Source organism: Heterodontus francisci, chromosome 23 (assembly GCF_036365525.1).
Source record: "Heterodontus francisci isolate sHetFra1 chromosome 23, sHetFra1.hap1, whole genome shotgun sequence".
Taxonomy (NCBI): Eukaryota; Metazoa; Chordata; class Chondrichthyes; order Heterodontiformes; family Heterodontidae; genus Heterodontus; species Heterodontus francisci.
Genome location: NC_090393.1, coordinates 55,014,573 through 55,038,884, shown reverse-complemented (window position 1 = coordinate 55,038,884; position 24,312 = coordinate 55,014,573). Strand labels below are relative to the sequence as shown.

The following is a 24,312-nucleotide window of genomic DNA, read 5'->3' as shown; positions in this document are numbered from 1 at the left end:
CATCGCTGGCCAGGACAGCATTTATTACCCATCTCTAATTGCCATTGTTTCAGCACCACAAAGCCCCTCTTCACCAATTCCAGGTGGTGAGATGCCTTCTTGAACCGCTGCAGTCCATGTGGGGTAGGTACACCCACAATGCTGTTCGGAAGTTCCAGGGTTTTGACCCAGTGACAGTGAAAGAACGGAGATATAGTTCCAAGTCAGGATGGTGTGTGGCTTGGAGGGGAACTTGCAGGTGGTGGTGTTCCCATGCATCTGCTGCCCTTGCCCTTCTAGGTGGTAAAGGCCGTGGGTTTGGAAGGTGCTGTCTGAGGAGCTTTGGTGCATTGCTGCAGTGCATCTTGTAGATGGTACACACTGCTGCCATGGTGCGTCGGTGGTGGATGGAGTGAATGTTTGTGGATGGGGTGCCAATCAAGTGGGCTGCTTTGTCCTGGATGATGTCGAGCTTCTTGAGTGTTACTGAAGCTGCACACATCCAGGCAAGTGGAGAGTATTCCATCCCACTCCTGACATGTACCTTTTAGATGGTGGACAGGCTATGGGGAGTCAGGAGTAATTTACTCGCCGCAGGATTTCTAGCCTTTGACCTGCTTTTGTAGCCACTGTATTTATATGGCTACTCCAGTTTCTGGTCAATGATAACCCCTGGGATGTTGATAGTGGGGGATTCAGCGATAGTAATGCTGTTGAATGTCGAGGGGAGATGGTTAGAATGTCTCTTATTTGAGATAGTCATTTCCTGGCACTTTTTTGGCATGAATGTTACTTGCCACTTACCAGCCCAAGCCTGGATATTGTCCAGGTCATGCTCCTCCTCGTGTTTAAATCCCATCATGGCTTTCCCCCTCCCTATTTTTGTAATCTCCTCCAGCTGAACAAGCCCATCCAAGAACTCGTGGTTCTCTGCCTCTGGCCTCTTTTGCATTCTGCCCCACTATATAGGCTGGGGGCCTCCAGCTGTCTTAGGCCCACGTCTGGAATTTCATCTCTAAACCCCCTGCCTCTCCACCTTCCCATCTCCTTTAAGACTCTACTTAAAGCCCACCTATTTGACCAAGCTTTAGGTCAGCCCTCTTACTATCCCGGTATTCTTTTTTCCATAATCTGTCCTGAAGCATCTCAGTTTGGTTGTTTCTTTTTCCCATGTTAAAGGCACTATATCAATGCAAGTTGTTGCCGTTACAGTATCTAAATATTAACATTATAAAATAAAACCATTCCACCTACTTGGTACCATGGCCAGTTCTGCACAACATCTGGTGAACACTTGGTTTGAAATGTATCCCAGAGTCAAGTTGGATATTGCTGCTGCATTCTGAGTAGATGGAATCTGATATCGAGTCTCCAGCTGAATGCAAAGGAGGTGCAAATTGTAGGGTGTTGTTTGAGGGAATGGGCTAGGAGGTAGGGTTGTCAACCCTCCAGGAATTAAAGATTAATCTCACTGCTGCTAGCAACCTGGGCATTAAAAGAAACATTTGTGCATTTCTTTTAATTTTCTGTCAATACGTTTGGTTCATGAGATATAAAAATATTGGAGGTGGCGGGGGAGCGCAATAAAGGCTGTTTTGTGGGTAGTTCATGAAACCTCCAGCATCACATCCAACTGGGAGTTGGCAACATAGAAAATAGGAGCATGAGTAGGCCACCCAGCCCCTCAAGCCTGCACTGCCATTCAATACGATCATGGCTGATCGTCCAAACTCAGTAACCTGTTCCCGCTTTCTCCCCATATCCTTTGATCCCTTTAGCCCTAAGAACTATATCTAACTCTGTCTTGAATATATTTAATGATTTGGCCTCAACTGCTTTCTGTGGTAGAGAATTCCACAGGTTCACCACTCCCTGGGTGAAGAAATTCCTCCTCATCTCAGTCCTAAATGGCTTACCCCTTATCCTTAGACTGTGACCCTTGGTCCTGGACTCCCCCACCATCGGGAACATCCTTCCTGCATCTAGTCTGTCCAGTCCTGTTAGAATTTTGTAGATTTCTATAAGATCCTCTCTCATTCTTCTAAATTCTAGCAAATACAAACCTTCGCGGCCCAATCTCTCTTCATACATCAGTCCTGCCATCCCAGGAATCAGTCTGGTGAACCTTCGCTGCACTCCCTCCATAGCAAGAACATCCTTCCTCCGATAAGGAGACCACAATACTCCATATGTGGTCTCACCTAGGCCTTGTATAATTGCAGCAAGACATCCCTGCTCCTGTACTCGAATCCTCTCGCTATAATTTCATGAACACGATGAGGAAATAGGGTTACAGAGAAAGGTTGCAATGCCCGAGTTAGGATATCTCTGATTGGAGGAGATGAGTAAGTCGGGTGAGGGACTGCCTCCAGTAGCTGGGAAAAAAGGAAGCAGAGATTGACTGGGATGCTAGGAGGTTTGGGCTGCAGTCGAAATGGGTTTGGTAGTCCTGGTCGTATTTACAAGATTTATTTTGCCTGCAGTCATAAAGAAGAATGATTTTGATGAATTCATTATTCATGAAATCCTCTGAAAGATTGGAAATGCATTGCAGGCAGATGAGACCAGGTGAGTTCCAGATGATTTGACCTGAGGATATTCATTTAGATTATTATTTTCAAGCTAAGTAAGCTTAGTCAGTCTGTTATCACCATATCCTGCAGAAGGATGGGAGAGAGTGTGCCTACAGAATCCAACCCACGCACATGTCCCACAGAATTATTCAGAGTGCGTCTATCCTTGCATTGTATCTCAATGATACTGCCTGTGTGGAGTTTGCAAGTTCTCCCTGTGTCTGCGTGGGTTTCCTCCGGGTGCTCCGGTTTCCTCCCACAAGCCAAAAGACTTGCAGGTTGGTAGGTAAATTGGCCATTATAAATTGCCCCTAGTATAGGTTGGTGGTAGGGAAATATAGGGACAGGTGGGGATGTGGTAGGAATATGGGATTAGTGTAGGATTGGTATAAATGGGTGGTTGATGGTCGGCACAGACTCGGTGGGCCGAAGGGCCTGTTTCAGTGCTGTATCTCTAAACATAAAACGATACAAGCTGCTGAATTCTGGTGAAGGAAATCCGGATGCTTCTCCCATTCCTGGAGGAGAGTCTCGGAGATGATGGTGATGGGCACCACCTTGTGGCCAGAGCCTTTTACTGAAGGAGCGGTCTCCATTAATGAGGCACTGATGGTAACATTGCAATCGTATCACCATCAATCCCAGATCAAAATTATTTACAGGCTGGCTGTGCCACCCGTAAAGTCATTTTAATTTTCTATTTTTGTTTCCTGCTGAAGGGATTGAGCTAGGCCACATGGTTTTCTTTTTCCCTGGAAAAACAGTCAGTAAGGATCCCATTATCCCAAGCAATAAAAAGGAATTTAGGTTAAGCCAGTCACCCTGAATAGCAGCTCTTTTCCATGTTCTAGGCAAAGCCAGTAATTACTGGCTAATCTGTTTTCACAGATTCTCAAGACACGACAAAAAATAGTGTCAGCTGCGGCTTAGTGGTAGCAAACTCGCATGTGTGTCAGAAAAGTCATGGGTTCAATGGGTTCAAGATCCACACTGGAGGCTTGAGCGTATAATTTAGTCTGATGCTCCAGTGCAATTCTGAGGGAGTGCTGTGCTGCACTGTGAAAAGTGCCATCTTTCGAAGGAGATGTTAAACTGAGGCCCTGTCTGCCTTCTTGGAGGGATGCATAAGATCTCATGGCACTATCTTGAAGAAGAGCAGGGGAGTTTGTTCTCCCTATTAGTCTCCAGGCCAATATTTATCTTTCAACCAACATCACTAAAAATAGATTATTCATTATCACATTTCTGTCTGTGGGACCTTGCTGTGCACAAATTAGCTGCTGTGGTACTTACACTGCAACACTTCATTGGCTGTAAAATGCTTTGGGATGTCCTGTGGTTTTGAAAGATGGTATAGAATTGCAAGTTTGCTCTTTCTTTCCATAATATTTGGCTCAGGGACAGGAAACAAAGGGTAGTAGTTGATGGATGTTTTTACGATTGGAAAGCTGTTTCCAGTGACATTCCACAGGACTCAGTGTTGGGTCCCTTGCTGTTTGTGTTATATATTAATGATTTGGACTTAAATGTGGGAGGCATGATTGGGAAATTTGCTGATGACACAAAAATTAGACGTGCAGTTGATAATGAAGAGGATAGCTGTAGACTCCAGAATGATATCAATGGTTTGGTTGAGAGGGCTGGAAAGTGGCAAATGGAATTCAATCCAGATAAGTGTGAGGTAATGCATTTGGAGAGGGCAAATGAAGTGAGGGAATACACAATAAACGGGAGGATACTGAGAGAGGTAGAAGAAGTGAGAGACCATGGAGTGCATGTCCACAGGTCCCTGAAGGCAGCAGGACAGGTAGATAGAGTGGTAAAGAAGTCCTATGGCATGCTTTCCTTTATTGGCCAAGGAATATAATACACAAGCAGGGATGTGATGCTGGAACTGTATAAAATGCTGGTTAGGCCACAGCTGGAGTATTGCGTATAGTTCTGGTCACCACATTACAGAAAGGACATAATTGCTCTGGAGAGAGTACAGAGGAGATTTACAAGAATGTTGTCAGGGCTTGAAAGTTGCAGCTATGAGGAAAGATTGGATAGGCTAGGGTTGTTTTTGCTGGAACTGAGGAGGCTGAGGGGAGACTTAATTGAGGTGTACAAAATAATGAGGGGCCTAGATAGAGTGGACAGGAAGGACCTGTTTCCCCTGGTGAGGAGGTCAGTTACCAGGGCACACAGCTTTAAGGTGATTGGTAGAAGGGTTAGAGGGGACATGAGGAAAAACTTTTTCACCCAGAGGGTGGTGGGTGTCTGGAATTCACTGCCAGGAATGGTGGTGGAGGTAGAAACCCTCAATTCTTTTAAAAGGTACCTGGACATGCACCTGAGGTGCTGTAAGCTGCAAGGCTATGGACCAGGTGCTGGAATGTGGGCAGCTAGTTTTTTCGGCTAGCACTGACATGATGGACTAGATGGCCGCCTTCTGTGCTGTAATTGTTCTATGGTTCTAATCTTGTGTCATAAAGAGCAGAATGTGACCTATTCAGTGAATTTAAAACTGTGGCCTTGGTGAGGAATGATACATGGAGATGGTTCCCTCCGCATAAGCATCCTTCCAGAATCTCGCCGATGTGTGCTCTTCACAAATGATTCTGGACAATAAAGGGTTGTTATTTCCAAATTTGTACTCCTGATGTGCAGCCTTGCCTGCTGGGAGAGATTAGAGGAGTGTGCTCCCAACTATTTACTGTCCATCCATCTTAATGGATGGAAACACACTCCCATGGGTGAGGCTACGCCCAAGACTTGGGTTCAAAAAATTGGCCATTATGTGGTAGCATCCTATTTGCCATCAAAGTTGAATGTACAAAATGGCTGCTGCATTTCCTATATTATTACAGTGGATACGCTCAAAAGTACTTTATTAGCGATAATGGATGTCTGGAGGTCATGGAATGCACTATATAAATGCGCAACCTTTTTGAAAGGGCGGTTGGATTAGGCATTCCTAATTGCCTTCTGATGATTACAGGGAGAAGGGTCACAGTTGGGTTAAGAAATCGTTTTTTCAGTTATTTGAAACTTTGCCCTATCAATTAAAAACCACATCCTTCCCCCAATGCCTCAGTGAGTAATGAGTGCCCAAAATAACAGACCCACCATAGGGATCCAGCTTTCATTCTCATTTTGTGTTGACATAGCTGAATACAACCTGGACATGGTTGGGGTGGGGGGGGGGGGGAAGGAGGGGTTTCTACAATTAGTCTCAGCACCCCTTAACTAAAGGGGAGGGGCAAAATAGAGATCCTGCTCCTGATTACTGGATTACAACTATTCCTGAAACTGAACATCCATGGAAATCAGGTGAGTTCAGGGCCAGTCCTCAGCTGTGATGCCCTGTACAGTTGAATATCACGCTGAAACCCAATGACAAGGCATGAAGAGTGACACCATAGATAAGGTGGCAGAGGGCTGCTGGTGTGCATGGATTGTAGCTCAGTCAGATCCAACACCATCAGGGAAAGAGGGGTGACCACAAAAGGGGATTATTAAAAAATAAAGAGCAATGGCCCTGTAATTTTGCAGGGGATTCTCCAATTTTGCCATCATTTTGGATGTGACTCCCCACTTGCTCAGAGAAATGGTGTAAATGGCTGAAAGCGACTGTTTAAGCTGCTTCCTGGGGTTTGTGTCAGTCTCCTGCCAAAGTCAAGCTGGGTGATTGGAGGAATACCTGCTAAATGTTGCAATTTGGCCAAACTGTTGCAATGCACAGTCATGGAGTGGATGGGTATAAATACGATGTGAGGGTATTGGGGAGGGCGTGCTTATTGGAGATCAGGTAATTTTGCCCCGCCAGGAGAAGGCGGAAACCAATGCGATTTTTCTTTACTGGACTGTTCTCATCTATCTCCTGGCGGTTACCTCTTGGTAATAGCCTGGGGAGCAAGTTACATTTTGACCTATACTCTAGGCTGTAAAATAAAGAAAAATAAAGTTCTATAGTGCCTTTCACTACCTAAGGATGTCCCAAAGCACTTTACAGCCAATGAAGTACTTTTGAAGTGTAGTCACTGTTGTAATGTAGGAAACATGGCAGCCAATTTGCACACAAATTCCCACAAACAGCAATGAGATAAATGACCAAATCATGTGTTTTAGGTTGAGAGATAAATGTTTGCAAGGAGAATTCCACAGCAGTTCTTGAAGTAGTGCTGTAGGATTTTTTTTTACATAGACCTGAGAGGGCAGACCGGGTCTCGGTTTAATGTATCATCAGAAAGATGGCACCTTCAACAATTCAGCATTCTCTCAGTACTACACTGGAGTGTCAGCCTTCATTCTGTGCTCAAATCTTTGGGATGGGACTTGAACCCACAAACTTCTGATGCAGAGGTTGGGAGTTCTACCATTGAATTATGGCTGATATTAAGGGTGGGGGTGGGGGGGGGGGGTTGGCGGGGGTTGTGCAGGGGGAAGCACAATGTCCATAAATGGGAAAATAACAGTGACTTCAACGAGCACACCATTATTAATGTGTAATAACCTGCAATTTGTAGCAAGGAAGAGATATTGTGTGAGTTGCGAATTGCTACAACTTGCTGGACAATTTTTGCCACTCTACTGTTAGCCTCACAAAAATAGGGTCTCACTGTCAACCTCCGTGTGAGCTTCAAAAAATTGCTGTATTTGCACCATAAATACAAACTGAACTCGTCGCAGGAGGTTAGGGCTGATCTTTAATAACAGAAGGACACTTTAATGATGAGACTTGTGCTCCTACAATGCCAGTCAACCTCTCTGGCTCAGAAATGGAACAACTGAAACTGTGACATCTCATTCCTGTGGGAAATGAATTGTTTCTAGAGGTTTTTTAAATTTAAAGGGCACAAAATTCGGATCTGTAGCTGATTGCCCTCTGGGGGTACTGGCTGCGCCCCCAGTCTGTGCAGCACATTATGTTGAGAAGCTATCTCGTGCGGGCATCCTCTGCAAGCTCCGAAAGCAACTGAACTGATCCTATGATGATGCCATGCAGCCCTCCTGCCTGATGTGGCGCAGATTTTCTAAATTTGGTCCACGCAGATCCATTCAACTAGTATGTATGTCATTCACCAAAGATCAAACATTCAGCTGCAAGATGGGCCAGCATTAGTGTTATTTAATGGGCCAGGCACCAACTTGCAGGAAAGGCGAATTTGGAGAATTTCTGCTATTGTAAAGTACCTGGAAGTGCTGTAAAGGTTTCCAGAGGTGTTGTGGCAAATTCCTGGATTTGGCAGGGACTTTGGCTGCATCCTTACAGGGAGGGCAGAGGATTAGGTGAACTCCCATATAAAGGCTGCAATAGGTATGAAGGCTGCAGTGGCAGTGTCTGGGTCTGCAATGTGACAGAGCAATGGAGCAGACACTGCTGACAGTGCAAACTCTGAGTGATACCTTCTGCCAAGTTGGAGCTGGACTCCTCCATGTTCCTCGACAGTGACAGGAAGCTATCTGGCAGGCCAGCCAATGCACCGACATCTTGATGTGCATGCCCATCAGCGATTTCCAGTATGCTGCCCCATCAAGGTCCTCATCCAAGTCCCCAGTGGCAAACCTGCAACTCTGCCCTCCAGTAATCTGGCTTAGCTGCAGCCTACTCATGCTTGGTGACTCACCATGCGTCAATGCCAATCGCAACTCTATATCAGCCTTTAAAGTACGTGCTGTGCCAGTATCTGTGCTGGTGGCTGCGAGTGTCAGATCAAGTGACAATGGCTCTTCACCAGTGCAGTGCTGCTGCTCTCACTCCTCTTGCTGGGGCTGCTGTGCCTGGACAGAGAGCAATTCTTGGGTGACTGGAAGCAGAAAATCAGAAGGGGAAGGTTGGGGTGAGGGAAGGGGAGGTTGGGGTGAGGGAAGGGGGGGTGGTGTGGAAAGCAAGAGGTCCATGATCACACCATCTGTAGTTTGCTCATCATGCTAGATAGCAGGTGAGCTGGGGGTTGAGAAGGGACGTAAGGCAGGATCATATCGTCATCCGCAATGCTCTCAGTGTCGCCAGATGCCTCAGGCTCTGTCACAGCCGGTCGGTCCCATGATGTAGAGAACCAGCTCCTTCATAGGGCTCAGGAAATGCAGGCAGCCTAGTCTCCTGCCGGTTCTGCTCTGCTACCTTCTATTGTGTGTCACCTTGTCCTGCAAGAGAGAGGGAAGAATGTCAGTGATTGTGTTGCACTGTGTTTGGATGATGTGCCTGCCATAGCTGAATAACTGGAGGTATGTGGAGGCAGCAAGAGGTGGGTGTGCGGGGGGGTGGGGGGGGGGGGGCAGCACTGGTAGGTGTGTGAGGGTGAGATGGAGAATCTGGATGCTACGCATAAGTTCTGAGTACCGGGGCTGCTGATGGGGGTATGGTGCATTGAGCAGCCTGAGAGGCTGGTAGTGTGGTGGGTGGGACATGTTGTGTGAAAATGCGTTCATTGACCTAGACCACCCATGTGAAGTCAATGGACTTCTAGTGACACTGCTGCCAGGTCCTCAGGTCCAAATACCAGGAATTGACCTGCCTGGTCACTGGCTGCAGCTCCCTTCAGAGGGTTGTCCTTTACAGTCTCCTGGCCCCTGACAGAACTGTGACATTTCTCCTCCAGTCTGCTTCCATCGCTAAGGCATCTAGCACTGCATTCGTGATCCTGGAGCCCTCTCTCTGTCCTGATGTTCCATTTTCCTTGTTTAGAATTCCATCAAACGTATTCTGCAGCAGCCTCCTGTCATACAGTGCAGAACCCCTTTAAGAGGACAGACTGCCTTTAAGAACAGAAGGATGGCTGCATCACATGATATCAGTACATGCTGCCTGGCTCCCAGCTGAACGCTGAAGCAGTCAGCAGCTTTGCAAGTGCTTGGGCCTACTCTACAATCAGGCAGCAAATTTGCATATTGCTTAACTCACGGGCAGATTGCAAATTGCGCCCTGGTGCCTGAAAAATGGAACATGCCAATTTTTAGCCCAAAATGTTTAATTTGAAATTTTTTTTCTTACGTTTCCTTTTTGTCTCTTTTTTTTCTCTTTCTTACTCCAATGCTATTTTCTTCTCCCTTCCTCTGTTCTTTCTGTATCCTTAAATCTCATTGTTTTAGTAGATACACTGTTGGTCCCATTGGTTACTAAGGTCCCAGATGCACATTGAAGTCAACCGGCATTTCCAGCAATTTCTGGTGCTGAATCTTTTTCAGCTGAAGGATAAGGAAGAAAATCGAAGTAATGGGACTATGCTGATGCAGAAAATTCTGGGTCAATAATACAGAAAAATAGACACAACAGGAGGTGTGCAGCCTCACTGTAAATAAATAGACTTGTTCTGAAGAGGGTTGTCACAGGCTCTTGCAATCCTGTGGCTTCCTCTTGTGGAAACCATTGGACATTGCAGCCTGATGCAATCCTTTTTCTGGGATGACCCATGGATGTCATTGCTGTTTCCGCATTTTTACCTGATAATGTGTTGCCATTGACATGAGGAGGTTGAATCTGGTGTTCATGGGTAGTGCAAACTGAACTTATAGCGAATGGGCAGTGATTTCACACTGCGCCTTGTTTTTCTTTTCCAGTGACTTCAAATGGAAGACTAGTATTACTACTCAGGTTCAAGGCACACTAACACCATGGAATGGCAGGTTATTCAGGGACAAAGGTGCAAACACCTGCTTTACACTAGGGCACTGTGGATTGCCGTCGTACAATGAGTCAATTTCGTCAGGAAGTCCTGAACCTACAGCTACGAGCGTCACATTGCATCACTGGCTCAATTTAGGTTGCCCTGACGCAACATGAAAAATTGATCTACATTGGCTTCTGGTACAGGAGTGCCTCAATTTAAAATTTCCATCCTTGTGTTCAAATCTCTCGAGGGCTTTGCCCCTTCCTACCTCTAACCTCCTCCATCCCTGCAAGCCTTTGAGATTTCTGTACTCCTGCAATCTTGGCCTTTTGTGCAAATCCGATTTCCTTTGCTCCACGATTGGCATCCTGTGTCTTCAGCTGTCTAGGCGTTCAGCTCTGTAATCCCCTCCCTAAACCTCTCTGACTCTCCACTGTTCTCAATCCTCCTTTAAGTCAATCCTGAAAAGCTACCTCTTTCTCTTTATGTGGCTCGGTGTAATATTCTGTCTGATTATGCTCCTGTGAAATGCCTCAGGATATTTTACTATGTTAAAGGTGCTATATAAAAGCAGGATGTTGTTTTGCCCTCTTCTCTGCTTTCCAACACAAGAAAGTACCTGTTGTGGGGCACTAGTTGGATCATAGCTCGAGTGTTGCATCCAGTTCTGGTCGCTACACTTTGGGAGGGATATGGGCATCCTTGGGAGAGTGCAGAGGGGATTTGCTGGGGTGGTTCCAGGGATGGGGCAGTTTGGCTGCAGGGTTGGGTTGGAAGGGCTGGGGTTGTTCTCCTCAGAGCGGGGAGGTTGAGGGGAGGTTTAGTGGAGATGCGTAGAATTGTGGCGGGTTTGGATGGTGTGGACGGAGAGTGCTGTTCCCATTGGCTAATGGTGCAGGGACTGAGGGATGCAAGATGCAGGGGGGATGTGAGGAAGGGCTTTTTTAAATGCAGAGAGTGATAATGATCTGGAACCCGCTGTCTACAAGTGTGCTGGAGATGGAGACAATCGCTGGTTTTGGTGGGGGGGTGGCGGGGGGATGGAGGTGGTTGGATTGGCACTTGAGGGAGGTGGGGAGGTGGACCAGCAGGGCTGTGGGATGGAGCAGGGGAGTGGGACTGACTGGACTGCTCTACAGAGAGCTGGCATGAACTCGATGGGCTGAATGATCTCTTTCTGTGCCATTATGACCAAGACCCTTTGTACTCTCTCACTGTATCATTGTACTTCATGGTTGAGCTTCTGTCTTAGGTTTTCTTCTATGTTTTTCTACATGCTCTTTGCCTCAATTCTCCTTTTCATTTTTTATATTGTCCCCTATTTCTTAATTCTTTGCCTCTCATTCTATTTTTCTTTTGCCTCTTCCTATCACAGCTTCCTCGCACTATCAATTCTCTTGATCCCTTTCTCCCTTGTTCATATTAGACTCATAGCTGGTGATGATTTCTTTGGCTCCAGCCCTGTGTGATGTCAGAGTTTGGCACTTGCTCTGTTTCATTCAGAAGCAGTGTACAGGGGCCCTACACAAAGGAGTTGAATAACCTGTATTTATAGCAACAGGATGCCTGACAAAGCCTCCCAGCTGCAGTGAGTCTGGGATCAGGGCCCAGCCTGGGAGCCAAACTCTCTCCTGTCCAGATAGGCTGGTGGAAGATAACGTCACCAGAAATGAGAAGCTTGGAGTTTCACACCACAATGTAAATGAACAATTAACTCCTTTGTCATAAAGTCTTCAATTCAAGCTGTTCTTTTGCAAAGTTTTCCAGCCGCTGAATGTGGGCTTTATATCATATTATTGGCACTAATGATAGGTAGAAATATAGTGGTGTAACCTGATTGTCAGGGGCAATATTTCATTGGCTGATACTGATTTTGAGATCACTTTGCCTCTGTGTTCCACTCACCATGATTTGATTTCTTGGCACTGTGGCTGATTAGCCAGAAGCCTCATTGAGATAATAATGCTACTGAGGCACATGAGTCTACATTTTCAGCTTGCTGCCTGATATAACAGTAACATTTTACATAAACCATTATAATATCCACCTGATATTTATCCCCATTGATTTCAATGGAAATGGAAATTGAGCAGTTTCTGTAACAGGGATACCTGGGTGGCAAGTTGAAAATCTAGCCCTTTGAATTTTTTGGGCATTGATGAGTGAATGGTTTTAGAGCCTCTCTATCAAACAGCTGTTTAGATAACTATACGGTAGCTATACGGTAGAAGGTTGTGGATCCCAGTCTCACTCCAGAGACTTGAGTGCATCATCTGGGCTGACACACCAGTGCAGTACTGAGAGAGTACTGCACTGTCAGAGATGCAACATTATCTGATGCCCTGCCAGGTTGGCATTAAAAAATCCCATGACACTATTTCGAAAAACGTCAAGGGAATTCTCCCTCGTGTCCTTTAACCAACACCAAAAAATACCCTGCATTATCTGATCATTATTGCATTGCTATTTGTGGGATCTTGCCATTCTCAAATTGGCTGCTATCTTTCCTACATTACAACAGTGAAGTGATTCCATATCAAAAACACACCTAATTGGCTGTAAAATTCTTTGGGGGATCCTGAGATTACAGAAGGCAAGGTATAAATTTTTCTTCTTCTATCGTGGGATGTAAGCATCGTTGGCAAGGCCAGCAGTTGTTGGCCATCCCTCTTGAGGTGGGATGGGAAATAAATGCTGGCCTTGCCAGCGATGCCTACATCCCATAAAAAGAAGTCTTTTTGAACCGCTGCAGTTCAACTGGCGTAGGTACAGCCGCAATGCTGTTAGGATGGGAGTTCCAGGTTTTTGACCCAGCAACAGTGAAGCATTGGCAAGTCAGGCTGGTGTGTGATTTGGAGTGGAACTTGCAAGTGGTGGTGTTCCCATGCGTCTGCTGCCCTTCTCCTTCTAGGTGGTAGAGGTGCAGGTTTGGAAGGTGCTGTTGAAGGATCCTTGTTGAGTTGCTCCATTGCATCTTGTATATCGTACACACAGCTGCCACTGTGCGTGGGTGGTGGAGGGACTGAATGTTTAAAGTGGAGGACGGGGTGCCTTTCAAGTGGGCTGCTTTGTCCTGGATAGTGCCGAGCTTCTTGAGTGTTGTTGGAGCTGCACTCATCCAGGCAAGTAGAGTATGCCATCACTCTCCTGATTTGTGCCTTGTAGATGGTGGACATGTTTTGGGGAATCAGGAAGTGAGTTCCCAGCCTCTGACCTGCTTTTGTCACCACACTATTTACTTGGCTGCTCCAATTAGGTTTCTGGTCAATAGTAACCCCCCAGGATGTTGATAGAAGGTTTTATTTTTTCTTTACCTTACTTTATAGGACTAGTACTCCTCCAGGCACTTTTAGGAAAGTTGCAGAGTTCCCTGGCTCAGACTGCTCCCTTTGCATCCCATGAGACTCTTCCAGAAACCCCCTACCTTCCTGTCAGTGGTCCTTCCCATTTTCTGAAGGCCAGGAGCCACTTCCCACTCATTTCTTGCCTGGAAACGGGCATTAATGAACCACCAGCATGTTAATGAGGTTCTAGAGTTAAAATATCCCAGGCTTATATTCTGCTGCAGCAGGTGGACAACACCCACTCAAACCCTTCTGGTATTAAAACAAGGGCCTAGGATTGCTTTCATTAAAAGAGTGGACAGAAGAATGTCACACAAATGTGTAAAAGGCATGTCTGCTACTATCATCAATTTCTATCCTTTTAAGTCCTAATCGTGTAAGGGCATGTTCGGGTCCTAACTGAAATACCACAACTAGTTTAGGGCCTGCTTGAGGGCACTTGACCATTTGCTGTTCATTTATGATGGAAAAGCTAGTTTGATGCTTATTCATGGTGATCAGCAAATTTGGTGCTTGGTTAAGTTGGAACAACTAGTTTGGTGTGCAGTTATGGTGAAATAGCTAAAGTACCTGGTTAAGGTAGAACAGCTTTTTTGATGCTTGGTTATGGTGGAACAGCTAGTTTGGTGGGATGGCTGTCTTTGTAACTGGTTATGGTGGGTTAGCTTATTTGGATCCTGTAATACAATGGGCGCGGGTTGCTGTGAGAAGTGCTGGCGTTTAACCTAGTTTAGGATCAAGAGCAGAGAAGTTTGTGTGACTCAATGAACCATTGGTTGTAACTGGGATCTCCTTCATCAAAGTTTGTTCACTTAAACAAGAGGTTTGTGTTTGGTGATACTTATTTTTGTTACAGTGCTTTGGAAAATGTGAGTTCAAGAGTAGCATTGGTAGACGCCTTGGAAAAGGTCACCTGAAAATGCAAAAGGAGAGAAACAATAACTGTGAAGGGGTCGCTCATGATTAAAACGTGACCCAGTGTGGAAAGGAACTATGTAACAACAAAAACATCTCAGGTTTGATCCATGCTCTGCCTTAGCATGGTGGCCTTACAGTTGACTACAGTGCCCTGGGTCAGGAAGGAGGAAAAACCATTGTAGTTCATGGTTTACAGTCATTACCTGGTGTTTCCCTGATAGAAAGTGGACTTATGAGCAAAGTCAGATCAGAAGATGTTTATGGTGAGTGGTGATGCCACCCCTACACCCCCTACCCACATGGTCAAATAGTATGCCAACACTCACCATTAAAGCTCACACATGTGGAATGAGTACTTTGACAGGGAGCTCCCAGTGGAATTGTGCTGCAGATCAAGCAACAGCTCTGGGAGAAGAAAGGAGAAAACTGGAAAAAGCAAACAATAGTTTTGCCTTCAAAATTTTTTTTTCAGCCATTCAAATTGACCATTGCCTGCATGAAATCTACTTTCTTTGTTTTGCATTCTAGAGGTGGCTGCAGTGATGCTCAGGGCAGCTCCAGTTTAATACAACACTACAGTGCCCTGTTACTTGAGCCAAGTTAAACTTAATTTGTTAGACTGCTGGGCTATGTTTTTTCTTTTAAGACTCCTATATTATTCCAAAGTTGTTTTATTTACTATCTGTCCTGGCTACCACTCCAGTGAAAAGATTGCCCTGAACAAGGTGTTAGTGTTGCACTGTGAGTGCAGTCTTTCATTCACTTTCACTCGGATGTTTCTCTTTCCAGAGAATTTTTTTTGGCAGATTGTGAGTGATTCCAGACACCTGGAGTCTCCCAGCTTCAAACCGTCTATCTTTGTGAGAGTGCCATAAAACTGAATGAGGAGACGTCCGGTCAATCTATTAATAACCTCTAAACAATACTAAAGGCCGCAGATTCTTTGCTGAAAATGGTCATTTGAGCACATTCCAGTCTGAGGCCTTTTTTCCCTGTTCTGGAAAAGGAGGCCATTATATTCCATGTAAAGGGTAGGCAACGTAGGAGTGGGCAGGTCTGTTTGTGTATTTGCCTTATACAATAGACCAGTAAAAAAGAAAAGATCTTTCATGACCTTCGGACATCCCAAAGCTTTAGAACTACTGAAATACATTTGAAGTATAGCCAGTGTTGTAGGAAACATGGCAGCTGAATTACACATAGCAAAGTCCTAGAAATAGGAATTAAGACCAGATAATCTGTTTTTAGTGATGCTGGTTGAGAGAGAAATATTGGCCAGGAGAACACCCCTCCTTTTCTTCAAAATAGTGCTGTGGAATCTTTTAAGTTCACCTAAGATGGCAGATGGGACCTCAGCTTAATGCTTTCAATGTTGCATCCAAAATATGGCACCTCTGGCAGTGCAGCACTCCCTCAGTATTGCCTTGGTGTGCTGGCCTAGGTTTTGTGCTGACGTCTTTGAAGTGGGACTTGAATCCACAACCTTCTGACTCAGAGGGACAGCTGACTATGGTACAGTTTATGACCATTCAATGAATCTGAAGATAGTCTTTCTCTCCTGAGAATACGATGTGCAAGGCAAATGAGTTGGTAAAGCAGTCATGCAACAGATTCACAAATTTCTTCACTTATAGAAGTTTAAGCTTGCTGAACGGGTACAACAACCTACAAAGACTCCTGAAGGCAATGAATAGGCTGGTTTCTAAACGGACATGACAATAACAAATCTCATGCCTTAACCATGGTTAAATCTCTGTAAAATTTCTTCTGAAGGCAACCAATCAAAACTGATATTTCAAACATGATCTCACGAATGAGTCATACAGGTTAATGGGTTGTTTTCGACCCCATATTGCCTCCATCACAAAGACTGCTTACTTCCATAATATTGCCCATCTCCATAGCTGTCTCAGACTTATTCATGCTTTTGTTACATGCAGACTCAATTATTCCAATGCTCTCCACATGGCCTCCCATCTCCCTCTCTTTATAAACTTATCCTTACCCATAATACTGTTCCCCAGATCCTAACTTGCACCAAGACCCATTCATCCATCACTTTTCTGCTTGCTGACCTTGCATTGGCTCTTGGTCCAGCAATGTCTCAATTTTAAAATGCTTATCCTCGTGTTCAAATCTTTCTTTTATCTTTCCTCTCTGTATCTCTGAACCCTCCTCCAGCCCATCATGGGATAACACCAAGCTGACCCTTAGGACCAAGCTGATCTTTTATAAGGCAAGTGTTCTCAACACCTTACTGTATGGCCATGAAATATGGGCGACTTACAGCCACCAGGAAAAGAATCTCAATAATTACAATCTTCGCTGTCTGCGGCGTACTATGGGTATATCCTGACAGGACAAAATCACAAATGTGACAGTCCTCTCAAAGGCAGAGCTCCCAAATGTGTTGGCATTAATCAAACCGAGGTGGCTTTGGTGGATTGGACACGTCCACAGGATGGAAGACGGTTGCATACCCAAAGATCTTCTGTAGGATGAGGTAGCCGGGGCCAGATGACCAGTAGGGCGCCCAAAGTTCCACTTCAAGGATGTTTGCAATTGTGACATGAAGGCCCTAAGTGTTGACTATCGCACCTGGGAATCACTTTCTGGTGAAAGAGGAAAATGGCGACATATCCTTTGGACAGGTGTGCACTACCACGATGACCAGTTGCTACAGCAGCTTTGCAACAGGTGCCAACGTCAAAAACAACAACTCAAAGCATCACTTGGCAGCTTCACGTGCAGCAATTGTGGCAGAACCTGCCTCTCAAGCATTGACATTCACAGCCATCAGCAAAGGTGCACCAAGAGAAGATACCCCACTTAAATGGATTGTTTTCTGCGAATCCATCATTTTTCATAGATGGAAAGATGCCAATCAACCTCCAGCCATCCTCCAAGAACTCTACATTCCTCCATCTCTGGCCTCTTGTGCATCTCCGATTTTCATCACTCCACTATTGGCAGTCATGCGTTCAGCTGTCTAGGACACTAACCTCTGGAAATCCCTCCCCAGACCTCTTCTCCTCTCCACTCTTTCTCCTCCTTTAAAACACTGCTTAAAACCTTCCTTCCTGCCCAAGGATTTGGTCACCTGTCCTAATGCCTGCTTTTCTGGCTCAGTGTTGGTTTTTCTCTGGTTATGCTCCTGTGATTTGCCTTGGGATGTTTTACTTTTTTAAAGGTGCTATATAAATGCTTTTCTTTTTTAGTGAAGTGAGATCCCACCAGTCTCACAGTTGGGCAGTTCTCTAGATGTGCCATGGTTAATCAGGCATACCTGGATTAGGACGCAGTGGTTAATATCATTAGCATTCCAAAGCACAAATCTGGGTTGAGTGTCTTAGTATCTGAGCACTTTAGTGTTGGGTGGGTTTTCACGAATATTCAGGTTGATTTAGAGCATCGGTTTTGACAGCCCTATTTGGGCTTTTTTAATTGCTGTAAACAGTGAGAGGATCAATGCGAGTGTGGGTTCCCTCTGGAGAGAAAGCTCAGCCACAGTGGGAGGTACCAAGAGCTAGATCAATGTTGCCCTTCAGTGGAGGCCGTGCATCCCAATGACCTCATCCCATTGGGGCCTGGGTGACTTAAATTGTGAGTCTTTGAGATTAGCTGCATGAAACACAGCCAATCTGATTCAAAGCAAAGTGAAGCCTGCTTTATCGCTCAGCATTTGTGACCCTTTAGTGAATCTTATTCTAGACGGTATGCCGATATGATGACATCCAATCTCACTGCTCTTTGATGCCAAGCTTGTTGGTGTAGTAAGTGCACAGAGGAGAATAAATTGGTCTGCTGTGGCTCACCGCTAGTGCTGTCACCTGAGTCAGATGGTCATGGGCTCTAGTCCTGCTCCAGAGGTTTGAGAACAAAATCTAGGTTGACGCTCCAGTGCAGTAATGAGGGAGTGCTGCATTGTCAAAAGTACCAACTTTCAGATGAGGTATTGAACCAAGGTCCAATATTTATCGCTCAATCAAGACCTTCACAAATTGAAGTTATCTGGTCATTATCTCATTGCTGTTTGTGAGATCTTGCTGTGTACAAGTTGTCTGCAAAGTTCCCTACATTACAACAGTGACTGCACTTCAAAAAAAAAGTACTTAATTGGTTGTAAAGTGCTTTGGGATGTCCTGAGGTCGGGAATGGTATATAAATGCAAGTCTTTCTTTCTTTTCCTCTGCTGAGGACATGCCCTTCAGTGTCTCCCTGTAAGCAGAAGAATGAGGTGAAAGGCTAAGTTTTCCCTATACAGAGGCAATGTACAACTGAGAATGGGAAAAGATGGATGAAAGGGTTAATCCCATTTTCCAGCGAGGTTGGCCAGTGTCTCGTGCAAGTGGAAAGAAGTTGTTGATGGGATTAATCCGCTTGTATCTCCCTATGATAGGCAGAGATGGACGAAAGGGTTAATCCTTCTCCTGGAGAGGGATTCTCCAGTGACGTATTGTAAATGGGAAGCAGGAGTGGGTGGGGGTGAATCATTTTTCATAAGCTGACACTTTTCATTTGGAGTGACTATCCTGTCAAAGACATTTCCTGGAATTGCATGTAAATCTTCATTGTTGTGGGGGCATTTTCTGAGTTTTCAGTTTAATGTTAGAGACTTAAGATGGTTAAAAATCAAGGTTAAAAATCTCATCCTGTTACAGTGCTGTTTTTTAAGAGCCCCTGAAGCTGGGACTTAAGGAAATCTGTTTGGATGAGACTGTGGCTGTCACCCCACCCCCGCTCTTGATGCAGTACATGAAGCAGGAAATTCCAGGTTTCTGTTCCTTAGCTCAGACTTTCCTCGGCACTAAGCTGCTGTAATTCATTTGCAATCAGCAGCTCCAGCAGGAGGGTTTCATTGGAGTCCGTGAGGGTTGGGGAGGTCGCTGCTGGGTCGTAAGAAGTCCGATCTCCAACATGGATGCCATCATCATCCAGGAGCGTTTGGTGGAGCGACTCCTCTCTCCCAGGAGTGTATCGGAAAGGTGCCGGCGTGCGCGGCTGAAGGTACAGTGATGTTTGGGGTAGGACAGCGTGTGGAAAAGAGCCAGAACGAAAGGAGTGAGAGGTGCTCGCAAGGCACATAAACTTGACAGGAGAAGGGAGGGCGGACCAAAGCGGTGGAGCTGATTCATTTGTGTTTTCTCTTCAAATGACCTAAGTGACTCACCCGGTGGGAATGAGGGAACAGAGGTTTCTGCTGGGAAACAAGTCCCGCCTAATGACAATTCATCTGATCAAACAAGATACGAGGTTTCATTTGAAATCTCTGTGCAAGCCAGGCTGAATAAAAGTATCTGCAAGATGTCGCAATCGAATGCTTTGGAAAGAAGTTTCTGAAACTGTGATGCAAGGATCTATAACTGAGAACCACTTCATTCAGAAACACTGGATGTTGTTTCTGAGAATCCCCAGGATGTCTTTTCTGTGACACTAGTTGTTGTTACTAAGCACGAGCTGAGTATTTGAATTTACATCCCAGAGTGCTGTTGTTGAATCTGTCTTCCTCAATTGTATCAGAAGTGATAGAGGGCAATGCTGCTGACCGTCTCCCTCCTACGCCTACCTGTCCCCCATCTGTCCTGCTGTATCTATGACATAAGCTCTATCACTGAGCAGTTACAGAATCCAGAGAACAACTTGGACTTTTCATTGTTTTGCCTGACACAGGAGTTTATCTTTTTCTCTGTGCATATTACACACATAAGGATAAACTTAGTGATAAACTGAGTGAGCTTTTTATGCATTCTGGTATGAACAGCATGCATGGTATAGAAAGTTGCATTTTCCCTTTTATGTTTCTGGAAACATGCAGGCTGGAATTTTATGGCCCCCCCAAACGAGCGGTGGTGGGAGGGGGGGTGCTTGTGGGTGGGCGCGGGCGTAAAATTGAGTGGGAGGCAGGGGGCGCTGTTCTAGACCCCCTCCCACCCCCACTGCAATTTCATGTGGGGCGGTGCCAGCGAGAAATGGCCCCCCTGCCCCAGGCCAATCAAGGCCCTTAAGTGGCCAATTAACTGCCAATTAAGGGTCTCCTCCCACCGCTGCGGGTATTTTACCCTCGGCAGCCTGACGACAACGGCCCCAAGAACCCCGCCTGGTAAAACCAGGCGGCCTTCTTGCATGTCTGGCGGCGGCGGGGGTGGGGGGGGGATGCCCTCCTGATTGGGCACCCTGTGCCCCATGGAGGGCCGGCCCTGAAACCCCAACCGCCCCCAACGCACAACACTCTGCAAGGTGTACATTGGGCTCAGGAACGGAGGTACCTGGGTACAAATCCTGGCAGGGTTCAACTCAGCTTTTCACCAATCTGCAAGGTGTGGGTACAATAGTAAATGCGATCTCCTGAACTGTGCTTTGATCACCTGAAGGAATCTTAGTGGAATTTTCCATAGTTTCTATTTTTATGCAGCCAGTTTTCTGATTTGGACTGCACTGCCTACAAGGGTGGTGGAAGCAGGTTCAGTATTAACTTTCAAAAGGGAATTGAATAGCTACTTGAAAAGGAGAAATTTGCAGCGCGATAGAACAGGAGCAGGAGAGTGGGAGTGATCAGATAACTCCTTCAAAGAGCTGGCACAGGCACAATGGACTGAATGGCCTCCTTGTGTGCTGTATGATTCTATGACACCATTTCCTGTTACTATGGTTGTAAACTGAAATGGGGATACCCACATAAAAAAGGATGTGTGGTTGCGTTGCTATTGTTTCCCTGTGTCCCAATGCTTATGGAAAGAGCAGCATGAAAGGATTAATTCTGTCTGCTGGGAATAATCAATCTTTCATGTCTCACAGCAACAAAAGGTTTAAAAGATTCACCCCCTCAGCAAGGATCAGGGTGGTTGTGCTTTTCTACAAACCAGGAGTGAAATGGTGAAAGGGTTAATGGAAAGCCTTGTATTTATATTGTGCCTTAACATCTCTCCAACACATCTCAAAGCACTTCTCATACAACAAATTACTTGACAAGACAGCGACCTTTCTTTGAATCTCGACCAATATTGCCACCATTTTGCACACAGCAAGATTCCACAAGCAGCATTACACAGTGCATCAAATTACATTACATGGAGTTTACAGCGCAGAATCATGCCACTCAACCCAACTGGTCTGTGCCAGTGTTTATGCTCTACACGAGTCTTCTCACACCCTACTTCGTCTAACCATATCAGCATATCCTTCCTCCCTCATGCAATATTCAAGCATCCGTTTAAAGGCAGTTTATGCTATTTGCCTGAACTACTCCATGTGGTAACAAATTCCATCTTCTCATCACTCCATGGGTAAAGACGTTTCTCCTGAATTCCTTATTAGATTTATACATGACTATCTTATATTTATGACCCTTTGTTTGAACTCCCCCACAAGTAGAAACATCTTTTCTATGTCTACTTTATCAAACACCTTCAACATTTTAACAACCTCTATCAGGTCATCGATTTGCCTTCTCTTTTCTAAAGAAAAGAGCCCCACCTGTTCAGTTGTTCCTGGTTGTTATAACTTCTCAGTTCTGGTATTGACCTTGTAAATCTGATGCGGGGAATCTGTCTGGGCAGTTTGCACTGGACTTAAATGTGACCTATGTAACATCCCTGGAGATGAGATTCTCTCACTTGGTAATCCAGTTGGAGAGGGCCTGTGTATGTCAGGAGTGGTGTTTTCCTTGTGCAGGCCTCTACACCAAGGTTTGATTTGGGGCAACCACAATTTACTGAACAATGATAACCAAATATTTGCTGAATCTGGTGTCAAGTCCTCACATGTACCATTGTGAAAAGGCATGTTTTCAATGGATAATATAAAAATGATTGCGTAAATGATCAGGGATCAGCTATCACCATTGCATAGATGTCCTTTCACTAGAATCACTCAAGATCCTTGATTTGATTCAGAGTCCCTGACTGACTCTGAACCCCTGGCTAGCCCGGGGCTTGGTACAACTGTACTTGTTGTCTGTTCCTAATGCTGCCCCTGGTCCATGTTAGGGAAGTGCAATTCAGGTTGAAACCCAAGATGTTATCAAAGAGAGACCCCTCCCACCCACTAGTTGGTCTCAGGTTTTATAAATTAGGCTCTGATCTCTCTGAGCAGGAGTCCTGACACCTAATCCAGCAGTACCAATTGCTGTGTTATTGGATGTGCTGTCTTTTGTATCTGACAAACTGAAGCCCTATCCGCCTGTTCTGGGGTTCAGGCAGTGGTACTATATAAAGTACAGCCAGTATGTGTCTGATGTCTCCCATCATTCTTCCCTCAGGCAGCACCACCAAAAAGCAGACTAACAACCATTCATCTCATTGCTGTTTGTGGGAGTTAGCTGTGTGCAAAATGACTGCCCTGTTGGATTACAAACCATAGTGATTGTGCTTCATTGCACGTAAAATGATTTGGCACTTTGCTGAGAAATGATAAGGAACTTTCTTGCTCTCTATCTGTATGTACATATGTTCTTTCTACTATCTTGGATCTTTATCGCATGTAATGAAGGGACTGGAGGAAGGAAGATTTGAACTGTAGTCATTATTTTTCTGAGAATTGTACACAATTCACTTGTTTGGCAGACAGACGTATCTGGTGGTTGGCTGTTGTTACTTTATCGTTTCTCCTGGTTGTTGAGCTTTGGTAACCATCACTTTTATTTGGAATGGTGATAGCACAGAAGGAGGCCATTCAGCCTGTCGTGTCCATGCCGGCTCTCTGCAAGAGCAACTCTACTAGTCCCACATACCTGCCCTTTCCCCACAGCCCAGCAGTTTTTTTTATATTCAGGTGCTAATTCAATTCCTTTTTGAAAGCCATGATTGAATCTGCCTCCACCACACTCTCAGGCAGTGCGTTCCAGATCCGAAACACTTGCTGTGTAAAAATGTTTTTCCTTATGTCACCATTGCTTCTTTTGTCAGTGTCCTCTGGTTCTCAATCCTTTCGCCAACAGGAACTGTTTCTCCCTATCTACTCTGACAAGACCCCCTCATGATTATAAACACCTCTATCAAATCTCCTCTCCGCCTTCTCTACTTTAAGGAAAATGACCCCAGCTTCTCCAATCTATCCTCGTAATTGAAGTCTCTCATCCCTGGAACCATTCTTGTAAACATTTTCTGCACCCTCTCCAAGCTTCACATCCTTCCTAAAGGACTGTGCCCAGAATCGGACACTACTCCACTTGAGGCTCGATCAGTGTTTTATAAAAGTTCATCATAACTTCCTTGCTTTTGTATTCTATGCCTCTCTTTATAAAGACCAGGATCTCATATCTCTTTTTAACCCCTTTTTCAAACTGCACTGCCACCTACAACAATTTGTGCACATATAACCCCAGGTCCCTCTGTTCTTGTGCCCCCTTTAGAATTGTGACCTTTATTTTATATTGCCTCTCCTCGCTCTTCCTACCAAGATGTACCACTTCACACTTCTGTGCATTAAGTTTCATCTGCCACGTGCCTGCCAATTCCACCAGCCTGTCTATGTCCACTGGGAGTCTATCATTATCCTGCTCATAGTTCACAATACTTCCAATTTTTGTGCCATCTGCAAATTTTGAAATTGTGGACTATACACCCAAGTCTAGGTTATTAATAGATATCATGAAAAGCAGTGATCTTCATACCAACCCCTGGAAAACCCCACTGTTCATCTTGCTCCAGTCTGAAAAACAACCATTCACCATGACTCTCTGTTTCCTGTCACTCAACCAACTTGGTATCTATGCTGCCATTTTCTTTTTTATCCATGAGGTTTGACTTTGCTGGCAAGCCTATTATGTGGCACTTTATCAAATGCCTTTTGAAAGTCCGTGTACACCATATCAACCACATTATCCTCAGCAACTATATCTGTTACGTCAAAAAGCTCAATCAAGTTAGTTAAACAGAATTTGCATTTAACAAATACTTGCTGGCT

The 24,312-nt window shown here is 45.1% G+C and overlaps 1 protein-coding gene across 2 annotated transcripts in view; it reads left to right on the top strand.

Annotated features, from left to right (window-relative positions):
• septin5a (septin 5a) overlaps positions 1-24,312 on the top strand; it is a 120,572-nt gene that overhangs the window by 46,854 nt on the left and 49,406 nt on the right. Inside the window, exon 1 of one of the 2 annotated variants that reach the window (XM_068055331.1) lies at positions 19,301-19,416. The exons of the other annotated variant lie outside the window; for it this stretch is intronic. Within the exon in view, the coding sequence (XP_067911432.1) occupies positions 19,327-19,416 (90 nt within the window). The 5' untranslated portion in view covers positions 19,301-19,326. Of the gene's footprint in view, positions 1-19,300; positions 19,417-24,312 lie in introns of those variants that run through there. 2 annotated transcript variants of the gene reach the window in all.